Below are 20,180 nucleotides of genomic sequence, written 5' to 3' on the forward strand. Positions count from 1 at the left end.
CATTAAATTAACAAGATTATCAAATGTTTTTAGTCCTATATAGATAACAAAACACCCCTGAATATAGCGACACATTCACTAAAGTTCAATTAAATGTTATTCACAATTGAACGCAATTTTCCAAAAGCTGACAAATATTTTTTCCTTAACCCCGTACTGACTGGTGATAGTTTACACTGTCATAACAATCTGTTCTTGAAGGATTCGGTACCAAATATGAGCAGACCAGAATGTGATGATGGCATACTGTAGCAGCTGATGACACTGTATTTAGCTGATATAACTTTTTTTTAGTCCCTGTGGAGAAAACGATAACATCAGTACCAGGGAGAGAAATCTATTGTTACCGGATCTTGGGCTGTAATTGCTAAACCCGTCATATCAGCAGTTTAAGGTTAATGAAGGGAATGATCTGGTGTTTTGGAAGAAATAACTGCAGATTATATTACTGCATGTGTCATTTTCTTAAATTGGAAAGAAAGACGGTGGTTTTAGATGAGCCTTGTCTTACTTATGCCTAGTGCAGGGGTGGAGAAGCAGCATGTCGATATACCCACTCTTGTTTTGCAGATTGATAATACCATGCTTCCCCAGTAATGAGCCCCAAATCCAGCGCATCCCATGCTGCTTTACGTGACAGTAGGGAATCCAACCCACGCTACTTTAGCCTCGCTAAGGATCAGCTGCATAGTGCAATGACACTTTCAATGGGCGTCACATTGATGGAGAACCACTACAGCCTCATTGCCTTTGGTGATTCTAGGAAACCATGTGTGTTTCTTGGTGTTAATTGTCATGTCATCTTGTTCCCTCTTTATCCATGACTTGTCTTGGTTATTCAATTTTGTGATATTTTCTTATTCTGACCCAGTCAGAGTTGTTTATTAAAGTGAGAATTGTCAGGAATTAAACTTAAAGTAAATGACAAATTTAAAGCCAAAATAGCTGAATGGGAATGATACCGGAGAAACTGACGGAGGCCAAGCACAGAGAGATGGATACCGGTTTCTTCAGGAAGGAAGAGATTCTTTATTCGATTCACCGACCGGGACTCAGAGGGACTAATGTCACCAAAAACAGCTAAAATCTGAGCCCTGATCGTACAGTGTAGGCACCTTATATAGACATATAGCTCCTCCTATAATCCGTTCCACCTACACGTACTCTTACCCAATCAACAGAATAGAGACTAAATTCCTGTTTGACCACATGGCTTGCCCAGCACAATGGAGGAGGGGAATACTCGTATATCCTGTATTCCTACACATGCTCCTTACACTACTGATTGTATCGTTGCCACGTGCAACCAACCGACCGATACATCAGCATATGCACGTACACATACCACGTGGCAATCTCGGCCTACTAAATTTATTTTTACCGAGATTCCACCACAGGAAAGATTATACTTCCAGCTCAGACTTTTTGATCTAAATTTTGAGATTCACTTTGAATTCACAATTTTTACTTTGGTGAATAACCCTGAGGGAGTTATTTGTTTTACGGTGACCTTCTTCATCCCTCGTTGGAGGTATTTCTGTTAGGCCGGCCTCACCAAGGTCCAGAAACCTTTGGTTAAACTTTTTTTTTTCTCTATTGTTCTGTATTGTGGTTGACCTATATTAGCCTTTTCAGTTGTCCTAACAATATGAAAGTAAAAACCTAAATGAAACTAGACATAGGAAAAAGACGTCCAATTAAACAGTATAGAAATATATATATATAGTCAGAGTACAAGAAAACTGCCTCAACCGAATCAGAAGCTTCTTTGTGTGTTACTGAAAACAAACTACTGTAGATGGCCTATTTATGTCCATTAATGGCTTTAAAACACTATAACCGCTCACTTTATCAAGCTGGCTGTGGTGCCACTACAAACAGGATTTTGTTTCACAAATTTATCAAAGTAACAAAATAGAGTTTTAAGAAGAAGCGTGTAGCCCCATCAAAGAAAGAGCCGGCTGAGGGAGTTCCACCTCCTGGATCTCTGCACAGTTTGCTAATGTGTAGGGAACACACTGCTCCGTCACTCTATGATTGTGATTGGTTGTAGGCACACGTAGCCGTGCGGAATGCCCGTCGTCAGAGACTAGATTTGGAGAGGAGTTCCATCACAAACTACAATTAGTCTGCATTGGAAATGATCAGGTGAACGCTCGGATTCTGAAATGTTGTCAAATCATGAAATAAACAAAACACACGATGGCCAGACACGTACACCTTGATTTCTGATTCTGAATTCCACTCATCTCTGTACGTTATATATTTCCTATTTAATACATATAAGCGCTATCAATACAGATAAATTTTTTCTGCTCCTATTATTGGTCCGTCTGTCATTCCGTCTGTCATTTGATCTGTGAAATGGCAGGAAAATGCAGCTACCAGTATAAACATCTATCTTTATTAACACAATTCAGACAAACTGCCCTGTGGCCGAAATGCCTCTAAATATAATACTACCTTAAAAATGTTTTTGGGGGATTTTTTAATGGAAAGTGTAAAATAATCTTCCGGACAGACGCTTGCCTGTTTATTCCAAACACACACATATGGAAGGCACATGTCTTACTCAATCTGCCAACTGGGAAAGCTTTCCGACCTCGGTCCTCAGAGCCTCCTGTGCATCCTGGGCAGTGAACGCAGCATATCCTGATGATTTCTGCAGATCCAACATTTGGGCTTTTTAAATACATTTATTACATTTGTACAGTAGAGGAATTGTGGCAACAGTAAGTATTCAAATTGTCACAGACTGTTAAAGCAGAATATTACATTGTTGCAGCAATACATGGTGTGATTTTGGTTCTTCTCATGGGTGCCTATTACCATGGAGACAACGAGGGAAACAACAAAACATATTTATGCTGACGTTCCTCTTTCTTCCACCCAACTGATGGGAAAGTTACACCAGGCTCCTGGTTCTAAGTCTCTAGTGTTTGGCTTGGGCTATGTGTTAAAAGCACAGGATCTGTGCAGACAGCGCTTTGTAGAATAAGGTCTCAGTGGTTCACAGGAGCTATTGGACATTGATCTCCGGATAATCCCAGACTTGTTTCCCATTTTAAGGGGGTTTTCGATCTCACTATTGCAGACATCCCAACATGCAAAAATGCATTTTACCAGCTTTTGCACCTCACTTCCCCCCCAAACATACACACACAGCTACCAAACATATATGAACACCTTGACACACAGATACACTGGCACTAACACACTGTTTGATACACATTAACATACACACACTGACATACACTGACACACATACATACTTATATATACTGACATCACAATCAGAAACACACACACACGTCATACTTTATATATTTGCAGCCACCCTTTATGTTATCGGTTATATTTTATTTTGTGTCCAAGGGGGTGGCTTGCTTGGGGTTCTTGTCCTGGCTGAGGCTGATGGGAGTGAGCATGCAGCAGCAGCTCAATCCAGCCTCTCCTTGGCATCCATGCTGCTTGTACAGCCGCTACCTCCAGCTTCCTCTCTCCATTCCTCCCGGGCAGCTCTGTTTGAAGCTGATATCACAAGTGCCTGGTCGACTCTTTCTTAACTCTATATAAGGCCAGTGGTGGCTGCCAATAAACGTATTCCAGCTTGTACTCCCAGAACTATGTGTCGTCTGGTTACTGGGAGGGGAAAGGGCTAATCACTGTTCCAGCATGGAGGATTCAGCGGGGCAAGTCCTTGTAAGGACTAGAGCTCCCAGGACTGAGTGTCATCCAGTGCCTGGGGGTGTCTAGAGTGAATTCCTCAGTCGGTTCCAGGACCCCAGTCACGCGACAGCAACTGTGGGGAGAAGTGCTGCGGTTTGTCCCTGTTCCAGCTAGGAAGCGGAGGTACCCAGTTGGGGGTACAGGGAGCTCTGTTACAGCCACCTCTGGTGAATTGTCACCTCCCCCCAGTGTATGTAACCCCCTCACCCACACCAATAAAATGAAACCCTACCTACCCCCCTCACCCAAAAAATAGAGGGGGAGCAGTAAACTAAATACTTGTAAATAAATTGAAAAAAATTATACTTACGAATATTTTATTTTTTTTTTTAGCCTCCAAATAAGCCAAATGAAAATTCATAAATATGCTTTTTACCTGAGTGCAAAAAAAAAACCAAGGGCACCGCGCATACTGAGCTCCGCCCGCAGGCTTATAAAGCCTACCCACACCCTGCAATTTAACTCAGAGCGCTCTGATTGGTTGGCTCTGACAGGTATATCCTGAGCCTTGCAGGATATTATATATGATTTTCAGGTGTCAGGGAGCCGCATTCAAAATGCAGGAGTGACTTAGGATGTCTGTCTTTCTATCCCACAGCTGCTATATTGACCCAACACCTGTACTACTAAACCGACACCTGTACTACTAAACCCACGCCTGTACTACTAATCCCACACCTGTACTACTAAACCGACACCTGTACTACTAATCCCACACCTGTACTACTAAACCGACACCTGTACTACTAATCCCACACCTGTTCAAGTAATCCCACGCTTGTACTATTAAACCCACACCTGTACTACTTATCCCACACCTGTACTACTAAACCCACGCCTGTACTACTAAACCCACACCTGTACTACTAAACCCACACCTGTACTACTAATCCCACACCTGTACAAGTAATCCCACGCCTGTACTACTAAACCCACACCTGTACTACTAAACCCACACCTGTACTACTAAACCCACACCTGTACTACTAAACCCACACCTGTACTACTTATCCCACATCTGTACTACTAAACCCACGCCTGTACTACTTATCCCACACCTGTACTACTTATCCCACACCTGTACTACTAATCCCACACCTTTACTACTAATCCCACAGCTGCTATATTGACCCCACACCTGTACTACTAATCCCACAGCTGCTGTATTGACCCAACACCTGTACTACTAATTCCACACCTGTACTACTAATCCTACATCTGCTGTATTGACCCCACACCTGTACTACTAATCCCACACCTTTACTACTAATCCCACACCTGTTCTACTAATCCCACACCTGTACTGCTAATCCCACACCTGTACTACTAATCCCACACCTGTACTACTAATCCCACACCTGTACTACTAAACCCACACCTGTACTACTAAACCCACACCTGTACTACGAAACCCACACCTGTACTACTAATTCCACACCTGTACTACTAATCCCACACCTTTACTACTAATTCCACACCTGTACTACTAATCCCACACCTTTACTACTAATCCCACACCTTTACTACTAATTCCACACCTGTACTACTAAACCCACACCTGTACTACTAATCCCAAAGCTGCTATATTGACCCCACACCTGTACTACTAATCCCACACCTGTACTACTAATCCCACACCTGTACTACTAATCCCAAAGCTGCTGTATTGACCCCACACCTGTACTACTAATCCCACATCTGCTGTATTGACCCCACACCTGTACTACTAATCCCACATCTGCTGTATTGATTCCACACCTGCACTACGAATCTCACAGCTGCTATATTGACCCCACACCTGTACTACTAATCCCACATCTGCTGTATTGACCCCACACCTGCACTACTAATCCCACAGCTGCTATATTGACCCCACACCTGTACTACTAAACCCACACCTGTACTACTAAACCCACACCTGTACTACTAATCCCACACCTGTACTACTAATCCCACACCTGTACTACTAATCCCAAAACTGCTATATTGACCCCACACCTGTACTACTAATTCCACACCTGCTGTATTGACCCCACACCTGTACTACTAATCCCACATCTGCTGTATTGACCCCACACCTGCACTACTAATCCCACATCTGCTGTATTGACCCCACACCTGCACTACTAATCCCACATCTGCTGTATTGACCCCACACCTGTACTACTAATCCCACATCTGCTGTATTGACCCCACACCTGCACTACGAATCTCACAGCTGCTATATTGACCCCACACCTGCACTACTAATCCCACATCTGCTGTATTGACCCCACACCTGTACTACTAATCCCACATCTGCTGTATTGACCCCACACCTGTACTACTAATCCCACAGCTGCTATATCGACCCCACACCTGTACTACTAATCCCACACCTGTACTACTAATCCCACACCTGTACTACTAATCCCAAAGCTGCTATATTGATTCCACACCTGCACTACTAATCCCAAAGCTGCTATATTGACCCCACACCTGCACTACTAATCCCACACCTGCACTACTAATCCCACACCTGTACTACTAATCCCACATCTGCTGTATTGATTACACAGCTGCACTACTAATCCCACATCTGCTGTATTGACCCCACACCTGTACTACTAATCCCACATCTGCTGTATTGACCCCACACCTGTACTACTAATCCCACATCTGCTGTATTGATTCCACACCTGCACTACTAATCCCAAAGCTGCTATATTGACCCCACACCTGTACTATTAATCCCACACCTGTACTATTAATCCCACACCTGTACTACTAATCCCACATCTGCTGTATTGATTCCACATCTGCACTACTAATCCCACAGCTGCTATATTGACCCCACACCTTTACTACTAATCCCACATCTGCTGTATTGACCCCACACCTGCACTACTAATCCCACATCTGCTGTATTGACCCCACACCTGCACTACTAATCCCACATCTGCTGCATTGAACCCACACCTGTACTACTAATCCCACAGCTGCTCGATCGACCCAACACATGTACTACTAATCCCACACCTGTACTACTAATCCCACACCTGTACTACTAATCCCACACCTGTACTACTAATCCCAAAGCTGCTAAATTGACCCCACACCTGTACTACTAATCCCACATCTGCTGTATTGACCCCACACCTGTACTACTAATCCCACATCTGCTGTATTGATTCCACACCTGCACTACTAATCCCAAAGCTGCTATATTGACCCCACACCTGTACTATTAATCCCACACCTGCACTACTAATCCCACACCTGTACTACTAATCCCACATCTGCTATATTGACCCCACACCTTTACTACTAATCCCACATCTGCTGTATTGACCCCACACCTGCACTACTAATCCCACATCTGCTGTATTGACCCCACACCTGCACTACTAATCCCACATCTGCTGTATTGATTCCACACCTGCACTACTAATCCCAAAGCTGCTATATTGACCCCACACATGTACCACTAATCCCACATCTGTACTACTAATCCCACACCTGTACTACTAATCCCACACCTGTACTACTAATCCCACACCTGTACTACTAATCCCAAAGCTGCTAAATTGACCCCACACCTGTACTACTAATCCCACATCTGCTGTATTGATTCCACACCTGCACTACTAATCCCAAAGCTGCTATATTGACCCCACACCTGTACTACTAATCCCACACCTGCACTACTAATCCCACACCTGTACTACTAATCCCACATCTGCTGTATTGACCCCACACCTGCACTACTAATCCCACATCTGCTGTATTGACCCCACACCTGCACTACTAATCCCACATCTGCTGTATTGACCCCACACCTGCACTACTAATCTCACAGCTGCTATATTGATGTCAGGATCGGGACAGGGATCCAACACGCAGAGTACAAACAGTAGCCAGATACGTATACCGGACCTTAGAATGGCCGGACTAACGTAAGTAGTACCGTATAGAATGGTCAAAGACAAGCCGAGGTCGAGGGTAACAGAAGACAGGTAAGCGAGAGACAAGCCGAATCAAGGGTAACAGAGATAAGCAGAGTAAGGTAAACAAGCCGGGTCAAAACCAAAAGGGATAATAGAATACACAAGCACTGAGTGACTAGAACAAGCTAGAACCACGACAGGGCAATGAGCTATTGAAGGAAGCTCTGTTAAATACCCTGTTCAGAGCAGTAACCACACCTCCGAGACGTCCTGATTGGTCCTGCAGCAATTGACTGACAGGTCGATCCGGGGGAGTGTCCTGATGATGACTTCCTGCCTAGATGGTGTAAAAGGCAGTCACTCCCTCGCGGCCGGCCTTGCATGACCGGATAGACCGCGGGGAAGGGAGTCATCAGACCGTCTGGATGGTGGAACAGCTAAGTCTCTACCTCTTTTGGAGGTAGAGACCACAGGTACCCTGACAATTGACCCCACACCTGCACTACTAATCCCACATCTGCTGTATTGACCCCACACCTGTACTACTAATCCCACAGCTGCTATATTGACCCCACACCTGTACTAATAATCCCACATCTGTACTACTAATCCCACACCTGTACTACTAATCCCACACCTTTACTACTAATCCCACACCTGTACTACTAATCCCACACCTGTACTACTAATCCCACACCTGTACTACTAATCCCAAAGCTGCTATATTGACCCCACACCTGTACTACTAATCCCACACCTGTACTACTAATCCCACAACTGTACTACTAATCCCACACTGTAACGGACCGTTTCAGCATAAAAGGGAATAAAATCCGTTTAGGCGATAATCCCCTTTTTGAGAGACAGGCACAGCTACTGCAGAACACCAAACTCCCGAACTGGATACAAGATAACACTCCGAACTGGAACAGCTGAACAAGAAAAGCATACAATCCGCTTACACTCCTGGCAGTCAGCTTACAATCCAATTCCCCCCAAGAACGAGACGACACTTCATTTTGAGGGTTAAACAGGAACTGAGGACTGGCTCATCCAGCCTGGCTTTTATTTCCAACTCACACATACAGGCCACACCCAGGGGGAGGCATAAAAGAACCAATGATAGATGTTACATCCCACACATCCCCTCCCCTTAGTGTGACACATAATCCCATTATGCATACAGTTTAAAATATACTTTTACACAACTTTCATAACTTTAAAACCATACATCACATTCACATAAAAATACATATCCACAATCAATCCATTCAGGGGAACAACATATTAAAAAATGGCATGGATCAGACCAGGGGTTCAAAAGTTAGTAAAGTATCTTTTAAAACCCCTAGCTTTCCAGCTTCCTTCTCTGTGCTGGAGAAGTAATCAAATTACCTCCCAGCACAGAGACAGACTCCATTAACCACACGGTTACAGAAAGACATAAAAACACTTTAAAATACAGAAAGTTACTTTTTATCCATAACACACAGACATTTCACATATCCCCAGATAGCTGGGATCTGAGCGCACAAAACTACCGAATAGCGCGCAGATCCTATTCACACAGTACAATTGCCATGGAGCTAAAGTCTTTCCCATAGTCTTTCATTATATGAATAGGCTCCATGGTATAGCTATCTGGGGTATCACATTCCCATAAAGTCTGGTCCATAGTCCAAAGGCAGCAGGTGGGCAACCAGGCTTCTCCAGTTCACAGTGGCGAAGTTGGTTTCGCCACAATTCTCCCCTTTACCAATTAGACTAACGGGGTATCTGACCTCCTGCCGGTCAGTGCCCTGGTTAGTCCAGCAACCCACCCACAAAACAGAAACAGCAGTACAGCCCACCCACAATAACTGGTTACTACACCTGGGTAGGGGAGAACTTTGTCCAGGTCCAGGTGTCTCACCACGGCTGTGTGAGGGACTGGTAGTCTGCCCTGGTGGGTTGCTGAGTGGGCAGAGACCAGCGGTACTCTGCCCTGGTGCCAGTACTACTGCGGAAGTAGCCTGGTTGGAGCCTGGTTGTGGGAGGGAGAGACCAACTGTCTCCCCTCTGGCTATACTGCTCTGTGGCTGGGGGACAGGACCGACCGTCCCTACCCCTTGGGCTGTAAGTGCAGAGACTACGGTCCCATCTGCACAGTTGTGGGGCTTAACATCTCCCCTTGGTGGGTTAGGCTGCCGCTGGAGAGAGGGTGTAACAAGCTCCTCCCTCTGGACGGTAAACTGCCGCTGGGGAGAGAGGTTAGCAGCCTCCTCTCCCTGCCACTCTCTCTGCTGGTGGAAAGGGAGACCAGCTGTCTCCCCTTTCATTCTCTTGTCCTGCTGCTGGGGTGCGAGACTGACGGTCTCTGCTCCCTGCAGGACACACTGCCGCTGGGGAGGAAGGACGGCACCTTCAGCTCCCTGGGGTACACACTGCCGCTGGGGAGGAAGGACGGCACCTTCTGCTCCCTGGGGTACACACTGCCGCTGGGGAGGAAGGACGGCACCTTCTGCTCCCTGGGGGTACACACTGCCGCTGGGGAGGACGGACGACACCATCAGCTCCCTGGGGTACACACTGCCGCTGGGGAGGTAGGACGATACCTTCTGCTCCCTGGGACACACACTGCCGCTGGGGAGGAAGGACGGCACCTTCCGCTCCCTGGGGTACACACTGCCGCTGGGAGGAAGGACGATACCTTCTGCTCCCTGGAACACACACTGCCGCTGGGGAGGACGGACGACACCATCAGCTCCCTGGGGTACACACTGCCGCTGGGGAGGAAGGACGATACCTTCTGCTCCCTGGGACACACACTGCCGCTGGGGAGGATGGACGACACCATCAGCTCCCTGGGGTACACACTGCCGCTGGGGACGAAGGACTGCACCTTCTGCTCCCTGGGTTACACACTGCCTCTGGGGAGGATGGACGACACCATCAGCTCCCTGGGGTACACACTGCCGCTGGGGAGGAAGGACTGCACCTTCTGCTCCCTGGGACACACACTGCCGCTGGGGAGGATGGACGACACCATCAGCTCCCTGGGGTACACACTGCCGCTGGGGACGAAGGACTGCACCTTCTGCTCCCTGGGTTACACACTGCCTCTGGGGAGGATGGACGACACCATCAGCTCCCTGGGGTACACACTGCCGCTGGGGAGGAAGGACTGCACCTTCTGCTCCCTGGGACATACACTGCCGCTGGGGAGGATGGACGACACCATCAGCTCCCTGGGTTACACACTGCCGCTGGGGAGGATGGACGACACCATCAGCTCCCTGGGGTACACACTGCCGCTGGGGAGGAAGGACTGCACCTTCTGCTCCCTGGGACACACACTGCCGCTGGGGATCTGGGCCGACTGCCCAGCATCCCTGTAGGGCCGGTAGAGAGACCTCGGTCCCATCTCCACCTGCCTGCTGGGGGCCTTTCCAGTACCACTCCATGCAGTCCTCTACTTTGGGTTTCTCTGGTTTGTGTTGGAGGAGGATATCGGCTACCTCATCTCCTTGACCATGTCTCACCATTAACAGGATGAAATCGTACTCAAGATCACGTGACCTCTGGTTCTCTTGAAGCAGTTGCTGCACAGCTGCATCAACAATCTCCTTCCGGGGATTCGGGCCATATTTGGCTATTCTTCTCAGTACCTCAGTATCAAAATCTACGCCTTCATATCGATAGAACATGACTGCTGGTGGGGACGCTGTACGGGTACTGGCGTTGCCCTCACTTTGTAAATCCAGGGGATGGTGTTACCTGTAGCTGTCCTTCTGGTTGTAGGAACGATCCCGCTGCTTGCCACCAATTGTAACGGACCGTTTCAGCATAAAAGGGAATAAAATCCGTTTAGGCGATAATCCCCTTTTTGAGAGACAGGCACAGCTACTGCAGAACACTAAACTCCCGAACTGGATACAAGATAACACTCCGAACTGGAACAGCTGAACAAGAAAAGCATACAATCCGCTTACACTCCTGGCAGTCAGCTTACAATCCAATTCCCCCCAAGAACGAGACGACACTTCATTTTGAGGGTTAAACAGGAACTGAGGACTGGATCATCCAGCCTGGCTTTTATTTCCAACTCACACATACAGGCCACACCCAGGGGGAGGCATAAAAGAACCAATGACATAGATATTACCTCCCACACATCCCCTCCCCTTAGTGTGACACATAATCCCATTATGCATACAGTTTAAAATATACTTTTACACAACTTTCATAACTTTAAAACCATACATCACATTCACATAAAAATACATATCCACAATCAATCCATTCAGGGGAACAACATATTAAAAAATGGCATGGATCAGACCAGGGGTTAAAAAGTTAGTAAAGTATCTTTTAAACCCCCTAGCTTTCCAGCTTCCTTCTCTGTGCTGGAGAAGTAATCCAATTACCTCCCAGCACAGAGACAGACTCCATTAACCACATGGTTACAGAAAGACATAAAAACACTTTAAAATACAGAAAGTTACTTTTTATCCATAACACACAGACATTTCACATATCCCCAGATAGCTGGGATCTGAGCGCACAAAACTACCAAATAGCGCGCAGATCCTATTCACACAGTACAATTGCCATGGAGCTAAAGTCTTTCCCATAGTCTTTCATTATATGAATAGGCTCCATGGTATAGCTATCTGGGGTATCACATTCCCATAAAGTCTGGTCCATAGTCCAAAGGCAGCAGGCGGGCAACCAGGCTTCTCCAGTTCACAGTGGCGAAGTTGGTTTCGCCACACACACCTTTACTACTAATCCCACACCTGTACTACTAAACCCACACCTGTACTACTAATCCCACACCTTTACTACTAATCCCACACCTGTACTACTAAACCCACACCTGTACTACTAAACCCACACCTGTACTACTAATCCCACACCTGTACTACTAATCCCACACCTGTACTACTAATCCCACACCTGTACTACTAAATCCACACCTGTACTACTAATCCCACACCTGTACTACTAATCCCAAAGCTGCTATATTGACCCCACACCTGTACTACTAATCCCACACCTTTACTACTAATCCCACACCTTTACTACTAATCCCACACCTGTACTACTAAACCCACACCTGCACTACTAATCCCACACCTTTACTACTAATCCCACACCTTTACTACTAATCCCACACCTTTACTACTAATCCCACACCTGTACTACTAATCCCAAAGCTGCTATATTGACCCCACACCTGTACTACTAATCCCACATCTGCTATATTGACCCCACACCTGTACTACTAATCCCACAGCTGCTATATTTACCCCACACCTGTACTACTAATCCCACACCTTTACTACTAATCCCACACCTGTACTACTAATCCCACATCTGCTATATTGACCCCACACCTGTACTACTAATCCCACAGCTGCTATATTGACCCAACACCTGCACTACTAATCCCACACCTGCACTACTAATCACACAGCTGCTGTATTGACCCCACACCTGCACTACTAATCTCACAGCTGCTATATTGACCCCACACCTGCACTACTAATCCCACATCTGCTGTATTGACCCCACACCTGTACTACTAATCCCACATCTGCTGTATTGACCCCACACCCGCACTACTAATCTCACAGCTGCTATATTGACCCCACACCTGTACTACTAATCCCACAGCTGCTAGATCGACCCAACACCTGTACTACTAATCCCACACCTGTACTACTAATCCCACATCTGTACTACTAATCCCACATCTGTACTACTAATCCCACATCTGTACTACTAATCCCACACCTGTACTACTAATCCCACACCTGTACTACTAATCCCACATCTGCTGTATTGACCCCACACCTGTACTACTAATCCCACAGCTGCTATATTGACCCAACACCTGTACTACTAATCCCACAGCTGCTATATTGACCCCACACCTGTACTACTAATCCCACATCTGTACAAGTAATCCCACACCTGTACTACTAATCCCACATCTGTACAAGTAATCCCACACCTTTACTACTAACCCCACACCTTTACTACTAACCCCACACCTTTACTACTAAACCCACACCTGTACTACTAAACCCACACCTGTACTACTAATCCCACAGCTGCTATATTTACCCCACACCTGTACTACTAATCCCACACCTTTACTACTAATCCCACACCTTTACTACTAATCCTACACCTTTACTACTAATCCCACACCTGTACTACTAATCCCACATCTGCTGTATTGACCCCACATCTGCTATATTGACCCCACACCTGTACTACTAATCCCACACCTGCTGTATTGACCACACCTGCAACACTAGATTTGCAGCATTTAACCTGCACCCATAGCTATACCCCCCACACTGTGCTGGATCATCCTCTCCAGATATAGTTAATTGGAGTGTTATTTCTCTCTCAATATTATATGAGTCTTGGGGCTATCAATGAAAGGTTACCTTAATCAGACCCCATAGTTTCAGGTATTCATATGGGATAAAAACCAAAGAAAAGAAAATGTTACCTGCGCTTTTTCCTTAATCCCTATGTATATTTAGACAAATGGAGGTCATTTAGTTGCTCCAATGGCCATTGGAGGGATGCCCGCCTGCCAACGTCAAGGCAGACCCCCCCTAAGCGGGTCCTAACACTGACCCCTCAGCCTGCTTCCTTGAGCTTCTGGCAAAGATATCTCTAATGAGACAGAAAGGGGTATTTTTTATATACACCCCTTTACTTATTAACCCTTAATAGGGAACACATGGGATGGGTAGCAGCATTGTAACCAGGCTGTGTGATACAAAGTAAATACAAATACAAAAAGAGAAGTCCTGCGCTAAAGCAGCATGGACTACAACACACATCAGCCCCAATATGTAGTAAAAACCAAAGAAAAGAAAATGTTACCTGCGCTTTTTCCTTAATCCCTATGTATATTTAGACAAATGGAGGTCATTTAGTTGCTCCAATGGCCATTGGAGGGATGCCCGCCTTCATATGGGACTCCAGCCTCTGTCAATACTCCAAGCAACACCACTGTACCATGCACAATAACATGCGTACATTTGGTTCAAGAAAAGCCTTTACAATTTTTATTCTTGCCATACTTTGTTTTGCCATTTTTGTTGTTTTAGAAGAATAGGTATATAGAACAGTTTACTCGGTTAGTTTTTTAAGAGCCAAACATTCAGACACTGTTTGCCCAGCAACTATTGAGACACAGCATGCATTTTGTAGAGAGGCAAAATAGTCTGCAAGCCAGCACAATTACTGGAGCTTAAAATCACTGTGTGCACAGCAGCCGGTATTGCCTCTGCTTTCAATACAAGGGCAACACTTCTCTCTCTTTGTAGCACTTTGCACAGCTGGAGACTTGTTCTAAAGCGGTCTTCAGCAGAATATTTGGTGTGGAACCAGGGACTATTATTTTAAAAGGTCATATTTAACCCCCTTCTTGCTTGTTAAATGTCAGTACTGAAGCCATAACCATAAACTATTTTCTAAAAACCTATTCCTAAAATAAAATTTAAAATAACATAATTTTATAGATCCTTCTTTCTGTGCAAATCTGTACACGTTGCATGAGCTTCGAGCCCGACCCTCCCCAGGAAGTAGCTTGGCCAATCCGAAGTCTCTCGTTCTGGCCTACAGAGTCTGAATTGTTGAACCCAGTAGTAGAAGAGTTAACGTGTAGGGAGAGTGGCTCACCAGCTCTGTGGGCAGACTCGAGTTTTGCTCAGAGCAGGAGTTTCTAAAAACGTTAAGTTATTAGCTTTCTCATTATGAAAAATGCATTTATTTCCAAAACCTGTGCAAAAAATATATAGTTAATTATTTAAGCCAAAAGGTGTGAAATTTACAAAAATGTATTGGTGCTGGGGTGCTCCTTAAACTTTTGTTATATAAAAAATATAATAAGGAATTAAGAATCAAAAAGTATTTTAACCTCTTAAAAAGGTCATGCACGCTATATTCTACCATCCCGTCTCTAGAAAACAAATATTTATTCTTTTATTTCTCCTCCACGTAGGGTCCTGCAGAACGGACTAGAAGTGGAACGTCTACGTCTGAGAAACTTCTTCCATTATTATCACTCCAAGAGGGGTATGTGGAACACCAAGAACCAGGACAGCGCTGCCAAGGACTGAATCTGGACTGATGGAGTATCTCTAAGACCAGTTCCGAAGTACACTTTTTGGATCCTTTCCCTCATTTTTGTTTGTTTGGAGAGGGCTGGCCGTTACGTTGAATAACCCTGCTTCTGCCACAAAGAGGTGCAGACTATGCCTCTGCCTATTTTCACCTTTGCAGGTTATACTGGCAGGGCACTGAGTAGGCTGAGATTTTCTGCAGGAGACAACTGATATCTGGTGTTCTAGGTCTTCAAGTTGCGAGAAGTGGAAAGGCTGAGACATTCTCTTGTCAAGGAACATAAGTTATTACAAAACTGTTTACAATCTGGAATTGTGAAGCTGCTGGGAGCAACCATCCATGATTAGCAGAGTCTACACACTATGCCTTATAAGCACAATACCTAAATATTATCCATAGAAATGTAATTGCACTATTAGATTGCAGCCAGAGTATCACAATCAGTCTACAAAAAGGATGTTGGTTTCAAAACTCATCTTGTGCGACATACTTGAAGGAAGACATAGGCTTTAGTAGACTTGAGACTTGTCCGTCTCTTGGATGTCTGTAGAAGTTTAGATTGTGGATTAATCGGTCTAAAGATTGACACCGAGAACTTTCCTATGGCTCTAAACTCCCTGATGATTTGACATGTTTATTATATTAATATTGACTTGTTAACATGGGGTCTGACGCTCATTTTATGACCCATAGTACGCCTGGCTAGACGTTAGACAGCCTATATTTTGGTGGGTTTCAAATCAGGCAGTTTGGTTCTTCTGGAATATGTCCTACCTTACAGGTAAAATGGGAACATTTAGAGGGAAAATCATATGTAACCCCCCCAAAAAATGTCCCAAAAGTATTGACTGTAAATGTTTCCAGAAGAATGGAATCCCCCCCCCCCCCCCCCCCTATATATTTTATTTATTTTATTTTTAACCTCTTTTAGGAAGTCTATGCGCATTCTGCAACACCTATAGTGACCACAGGGTGTCGCTGAATCCTACCTTTTAGACATGTACTTTGCAGGCTCTATAGATAACACTGAGTGTCAGGGTAAGTATAAAATGCAAAGTGCAGCGTAGACATTGGATGTGTTAAGACGTGAGCGAAGTTTAAAACAAAACAAACTCCGAAATAGTTGCACTAGGTGCAGCTAACGGTTGGTCTAACCACCAGACTGGGGAAATACCACAGGAAAATTAGCAGAGAAGAGGAGATTTATAATGTTTCATATGTTTGATTTTCAAAAGACAAGCACTTTTATAGGTTGTTTTTTTTATGTTCGCTCAGCCACGTAGTGGTGGTTTTTCATTTAACAATAGAGTAAGGAATGTAGAAGCCATTGGCATATTCATGGATTATTCACCTAATTATGAATTTGAAATTCACTTTGAATACATTTCCAAATTCCAGACATAACACATGCTTTAGTGACTATCCCAGGCACTATTCTACAGTAATGTTGTAGTAAGAAATTCCGACATGTTGGTCTTTATTCCATAAATTGGAAGTTGGGATCACATGTCAGAATAACGTAACGAGCTGGAAAATATAGCTGCACTGAGATTTTATTCCTATTAATGTTTGCCATTCCCTTGTCAACTCTCTGCAATTCCAAATTTAGTAAAAAGACCCTAAATACATGAAAAGACATTTTAAGAGGGTACCGTCAATAAGCTTACTTTATAAAGCTTGCTTATGTTATTAGTGGGAAATGTGAACCAAAATGGGGTTAATGGCACATTCAGGCAAAAATGGCCGATATCGAGATATTCTCCAAATCGGCTATAGTCAAGCTTGGATAGTCAAGTCTAGTCAAGCTTGGATATCATTTACTATTCAAATTTGGAGTTGCTACAGTTTGGAGTTTAGTGAATTGATGACAGAAGGAATTCAGAGTTAGAAATGAGCCAGTAATTATTATATTATTATATGCTGCTGGTAAAATAGCTCAGTAGGCTAATGCATCATCAATTGAATCTGTTCAACCCTTGGGTCGCAGGTTCCCGCAAATCCTGGCAGCCCTTCATCCTTCCGAGGTAGATAAAATGAGTACCATTAAATTGGGTAATAGGAACAACCCCTGGATGTTGGGCTAAGGTAACATCCCCAGGACGTACATGTAACTCAGTAATCTGAATGTACCTTTCCTGGTTAAATACTTTATTATTATTATTATTATTATTATTATTAGTAGATGGGAAGATGGGCCAGTCGATTCTACTCTGTCATATTAACTTGCTTCATAGGATTATACCCTGAATTATGCATAATTTATTAGACTACGGATACCGACATATCTGAAATATAGCACTTTACACTGGGGGGGGCAATTAATAGTGCATTGACAAAAAATGGTTATTTTTGTCTAAATATTTGCATTTTCAATTTGGAATATAGTGTTTGAGAACTGTGCTTAGTTATATATTTTTTCCTTTCCCTCTTTAGTTTTGTTATTTTGTCCTAAATTCTGAAAATTACATTTACAATTCACTCACTAGTAAAGGAATCAAACTCGAGGTATAGGAAGAAATTAGTGATTTCGGTCTCCGGGAACCCAATACAACAGACTGAGGAGCCAAGACGTTTCCGTAAGATGCATATATTCATAGGAAATGTGTTTAGAACGATATATGCTTCCAATGCATTATCCTAGTGTTTGAGTCAACCTGTCAGTGAAGCTAATTTCGAAGTTTTTTTACCCCTACAGGAATCCCCAGCAGGGCCTGGCCTATGTCCTCTCTGGGACTGGTTATCTCCTGTGCAGAAGTTCAGCCATGCTCAATATTTACAATGATTTCTGTGAAATTAAAATGTAGCAAGAGGTTTTTAGAAGTTTTAAATATTTTCTTTTTAAACCGAATTAAAAACCGTTTTCAGTTTGGCTGTTGTTTTCCTTGATTTTTTTTTGATCTCCATGATTTTCTGGGATATTGTAAACATGACAAACCTGCAGTGGGCCGGGCTCTACGCTACAGTGCACTTTGATGACGCTATTAACTTGTGCTATTGGGTCCACGCCACAACAATCTGCTCTGGTAAACACATATTTTATATCAAAATGTAAAATACCCCAGCAAAGAGATTTATGCTGAAAGTTTGCTGTGGCTGCTGCCGCCATATGGCTTAATTTAGGAGCTGGCTAACCAGGAAGGTGCCTTGGCTGATCGAAGACAATTTGTAATTCTCAGACAGACTATCTTCAACATCTCAGAATGTATGACATAAGTCTTCAACCTCAAGACTTCTGAGGCCGAATGAGAATGTGCAGTGTCCTGTCCTGCAAAGTTTTATGTGATAAGTAGTTTAACTTTAATTTTAGCGATTAACAAGGAATTGTTAGCAACTTTGCTTGCATAACCAAGTCAGGAGGAGCAGAGAACGGCCCAGAGGAAAAGGAGGAGCAGAGGACGGCCCAGAGGAAAAGGAGGAGCAGAGGACGGCCCAGAGGAAAAGGAGGAGCAGAGGACGGCCCGAAGGAGGAGCAGTGGACGGCCCAGAGGCAAAGGAGGAGCAGAGGACGGCCCGAAGGAGGAGCAGAGGACGGCCCAGAGGAAAAGGAGGAGCAGAAGACGGCCTGAAGGAGGAGCAGAGGACGGCCCAGAGGAAAAGGAGGAGCAGAGGACGGCCGAAGGAGGAGCAGAGGACGGCCGAAGGAGGAGCAGAGGACGGCCGAAGGAGAGACAAACTGGATCTGAAGAAAAAAGGTAAGACAAAAATAACTCCAAGCTTGAGGTGTTGGGGTAATAGATGTTACATTAGTGCAGTGGTTCCCAATTAATTTTCTCCGTGACACAAGAATTTATTTTTTTCTTGGCTCAGGTCCTGCTGGCTGATAAACTGAATTTAGCCCAATAGTACAGGTGTGCCTCGCTTTACGATTTACATATCTGTACTATTTGGGGGTATTGTCTTGCTTACATCAGTGAAGCGCAGAATGACTGCTAAGTCGAGCATGTTGTGGCCTAGAACTATTGAACGTTTAATATACTTACGTGATGAGGTGTAAACATGTTTTAAGGATACAGAAAATATTCGTATATGATAAAGATGCAGTGATTTGCTTTATGGTGATATACGCTTTATGGCAGTGGTCTGAAACTTGACATATTACCAAGATAAACCTGTAGTGGATAATGTAGGCTAGTCTGCTAGTATAAATTCTATAAACTAAACAAGCCGTACAATCTGAGCTGGATTTACACGTTGCTCCACATGTAGCAGTATGTCATACCTCTAGCTAATCCTTAGGCTGGCTGAGTATTATGTGAAATGTACGTTATAATAATCTGTGATGTAATATAGTTAGCAATCAGTACTTCATGTAATACAGCAATGTCCTACGGTATTCCCATAGTGCATCATTAGCCAAAGGCTGCTTTAATAGGAGATGATTTGCCAGGT

General features: G+C 44.4%; 1 protein-coding gene across 2 annotated transcripts in view; it reads left to right on the plus strand.

Moving 5' to 3' along the window:
- The window catches only part of B4GALNT4 (beta-1,4-N-acetyl-galactosaminyltransferase 4), a 60,769-nt gene extending 43,328 nt beyond the window's left edge, over positions 1-17,441 (plus strand). For both annotated transcript variants that reach the window (XM_063438581.1, XM_063438582.1), the window contains exon 21: positions 15,670-17,441. In XM_063438581.1, coding sequence (XP_063294651.1) covers positions 15,670-15,787 — 118 coding nt within the window. In that variant the 3' untranslated portion in view covers positions 15,788-17,441. The remainder of the gene's footprint in view (positions 1-15,669) is intronic.
- Positions 17,442-20,180: the final 2,739 nt, after the last annotated feature.

The sequence above is a fragment of the Pelobates fuscus genome, chromosome 12 (assembly GCF_036172605.1).
Source record: "Pelobates fuscus isolate aPelFus1 chromosome 12, aPelFus1.pri, whole genome shotgun sequence".
Classification (NCBI taxonomy): domain Eukaryota; kingdom Metazoa; phylum Chordata; class Amphibia; order Anura; family Pelobatidae; genus Pelobates; species Pelobates fuscus.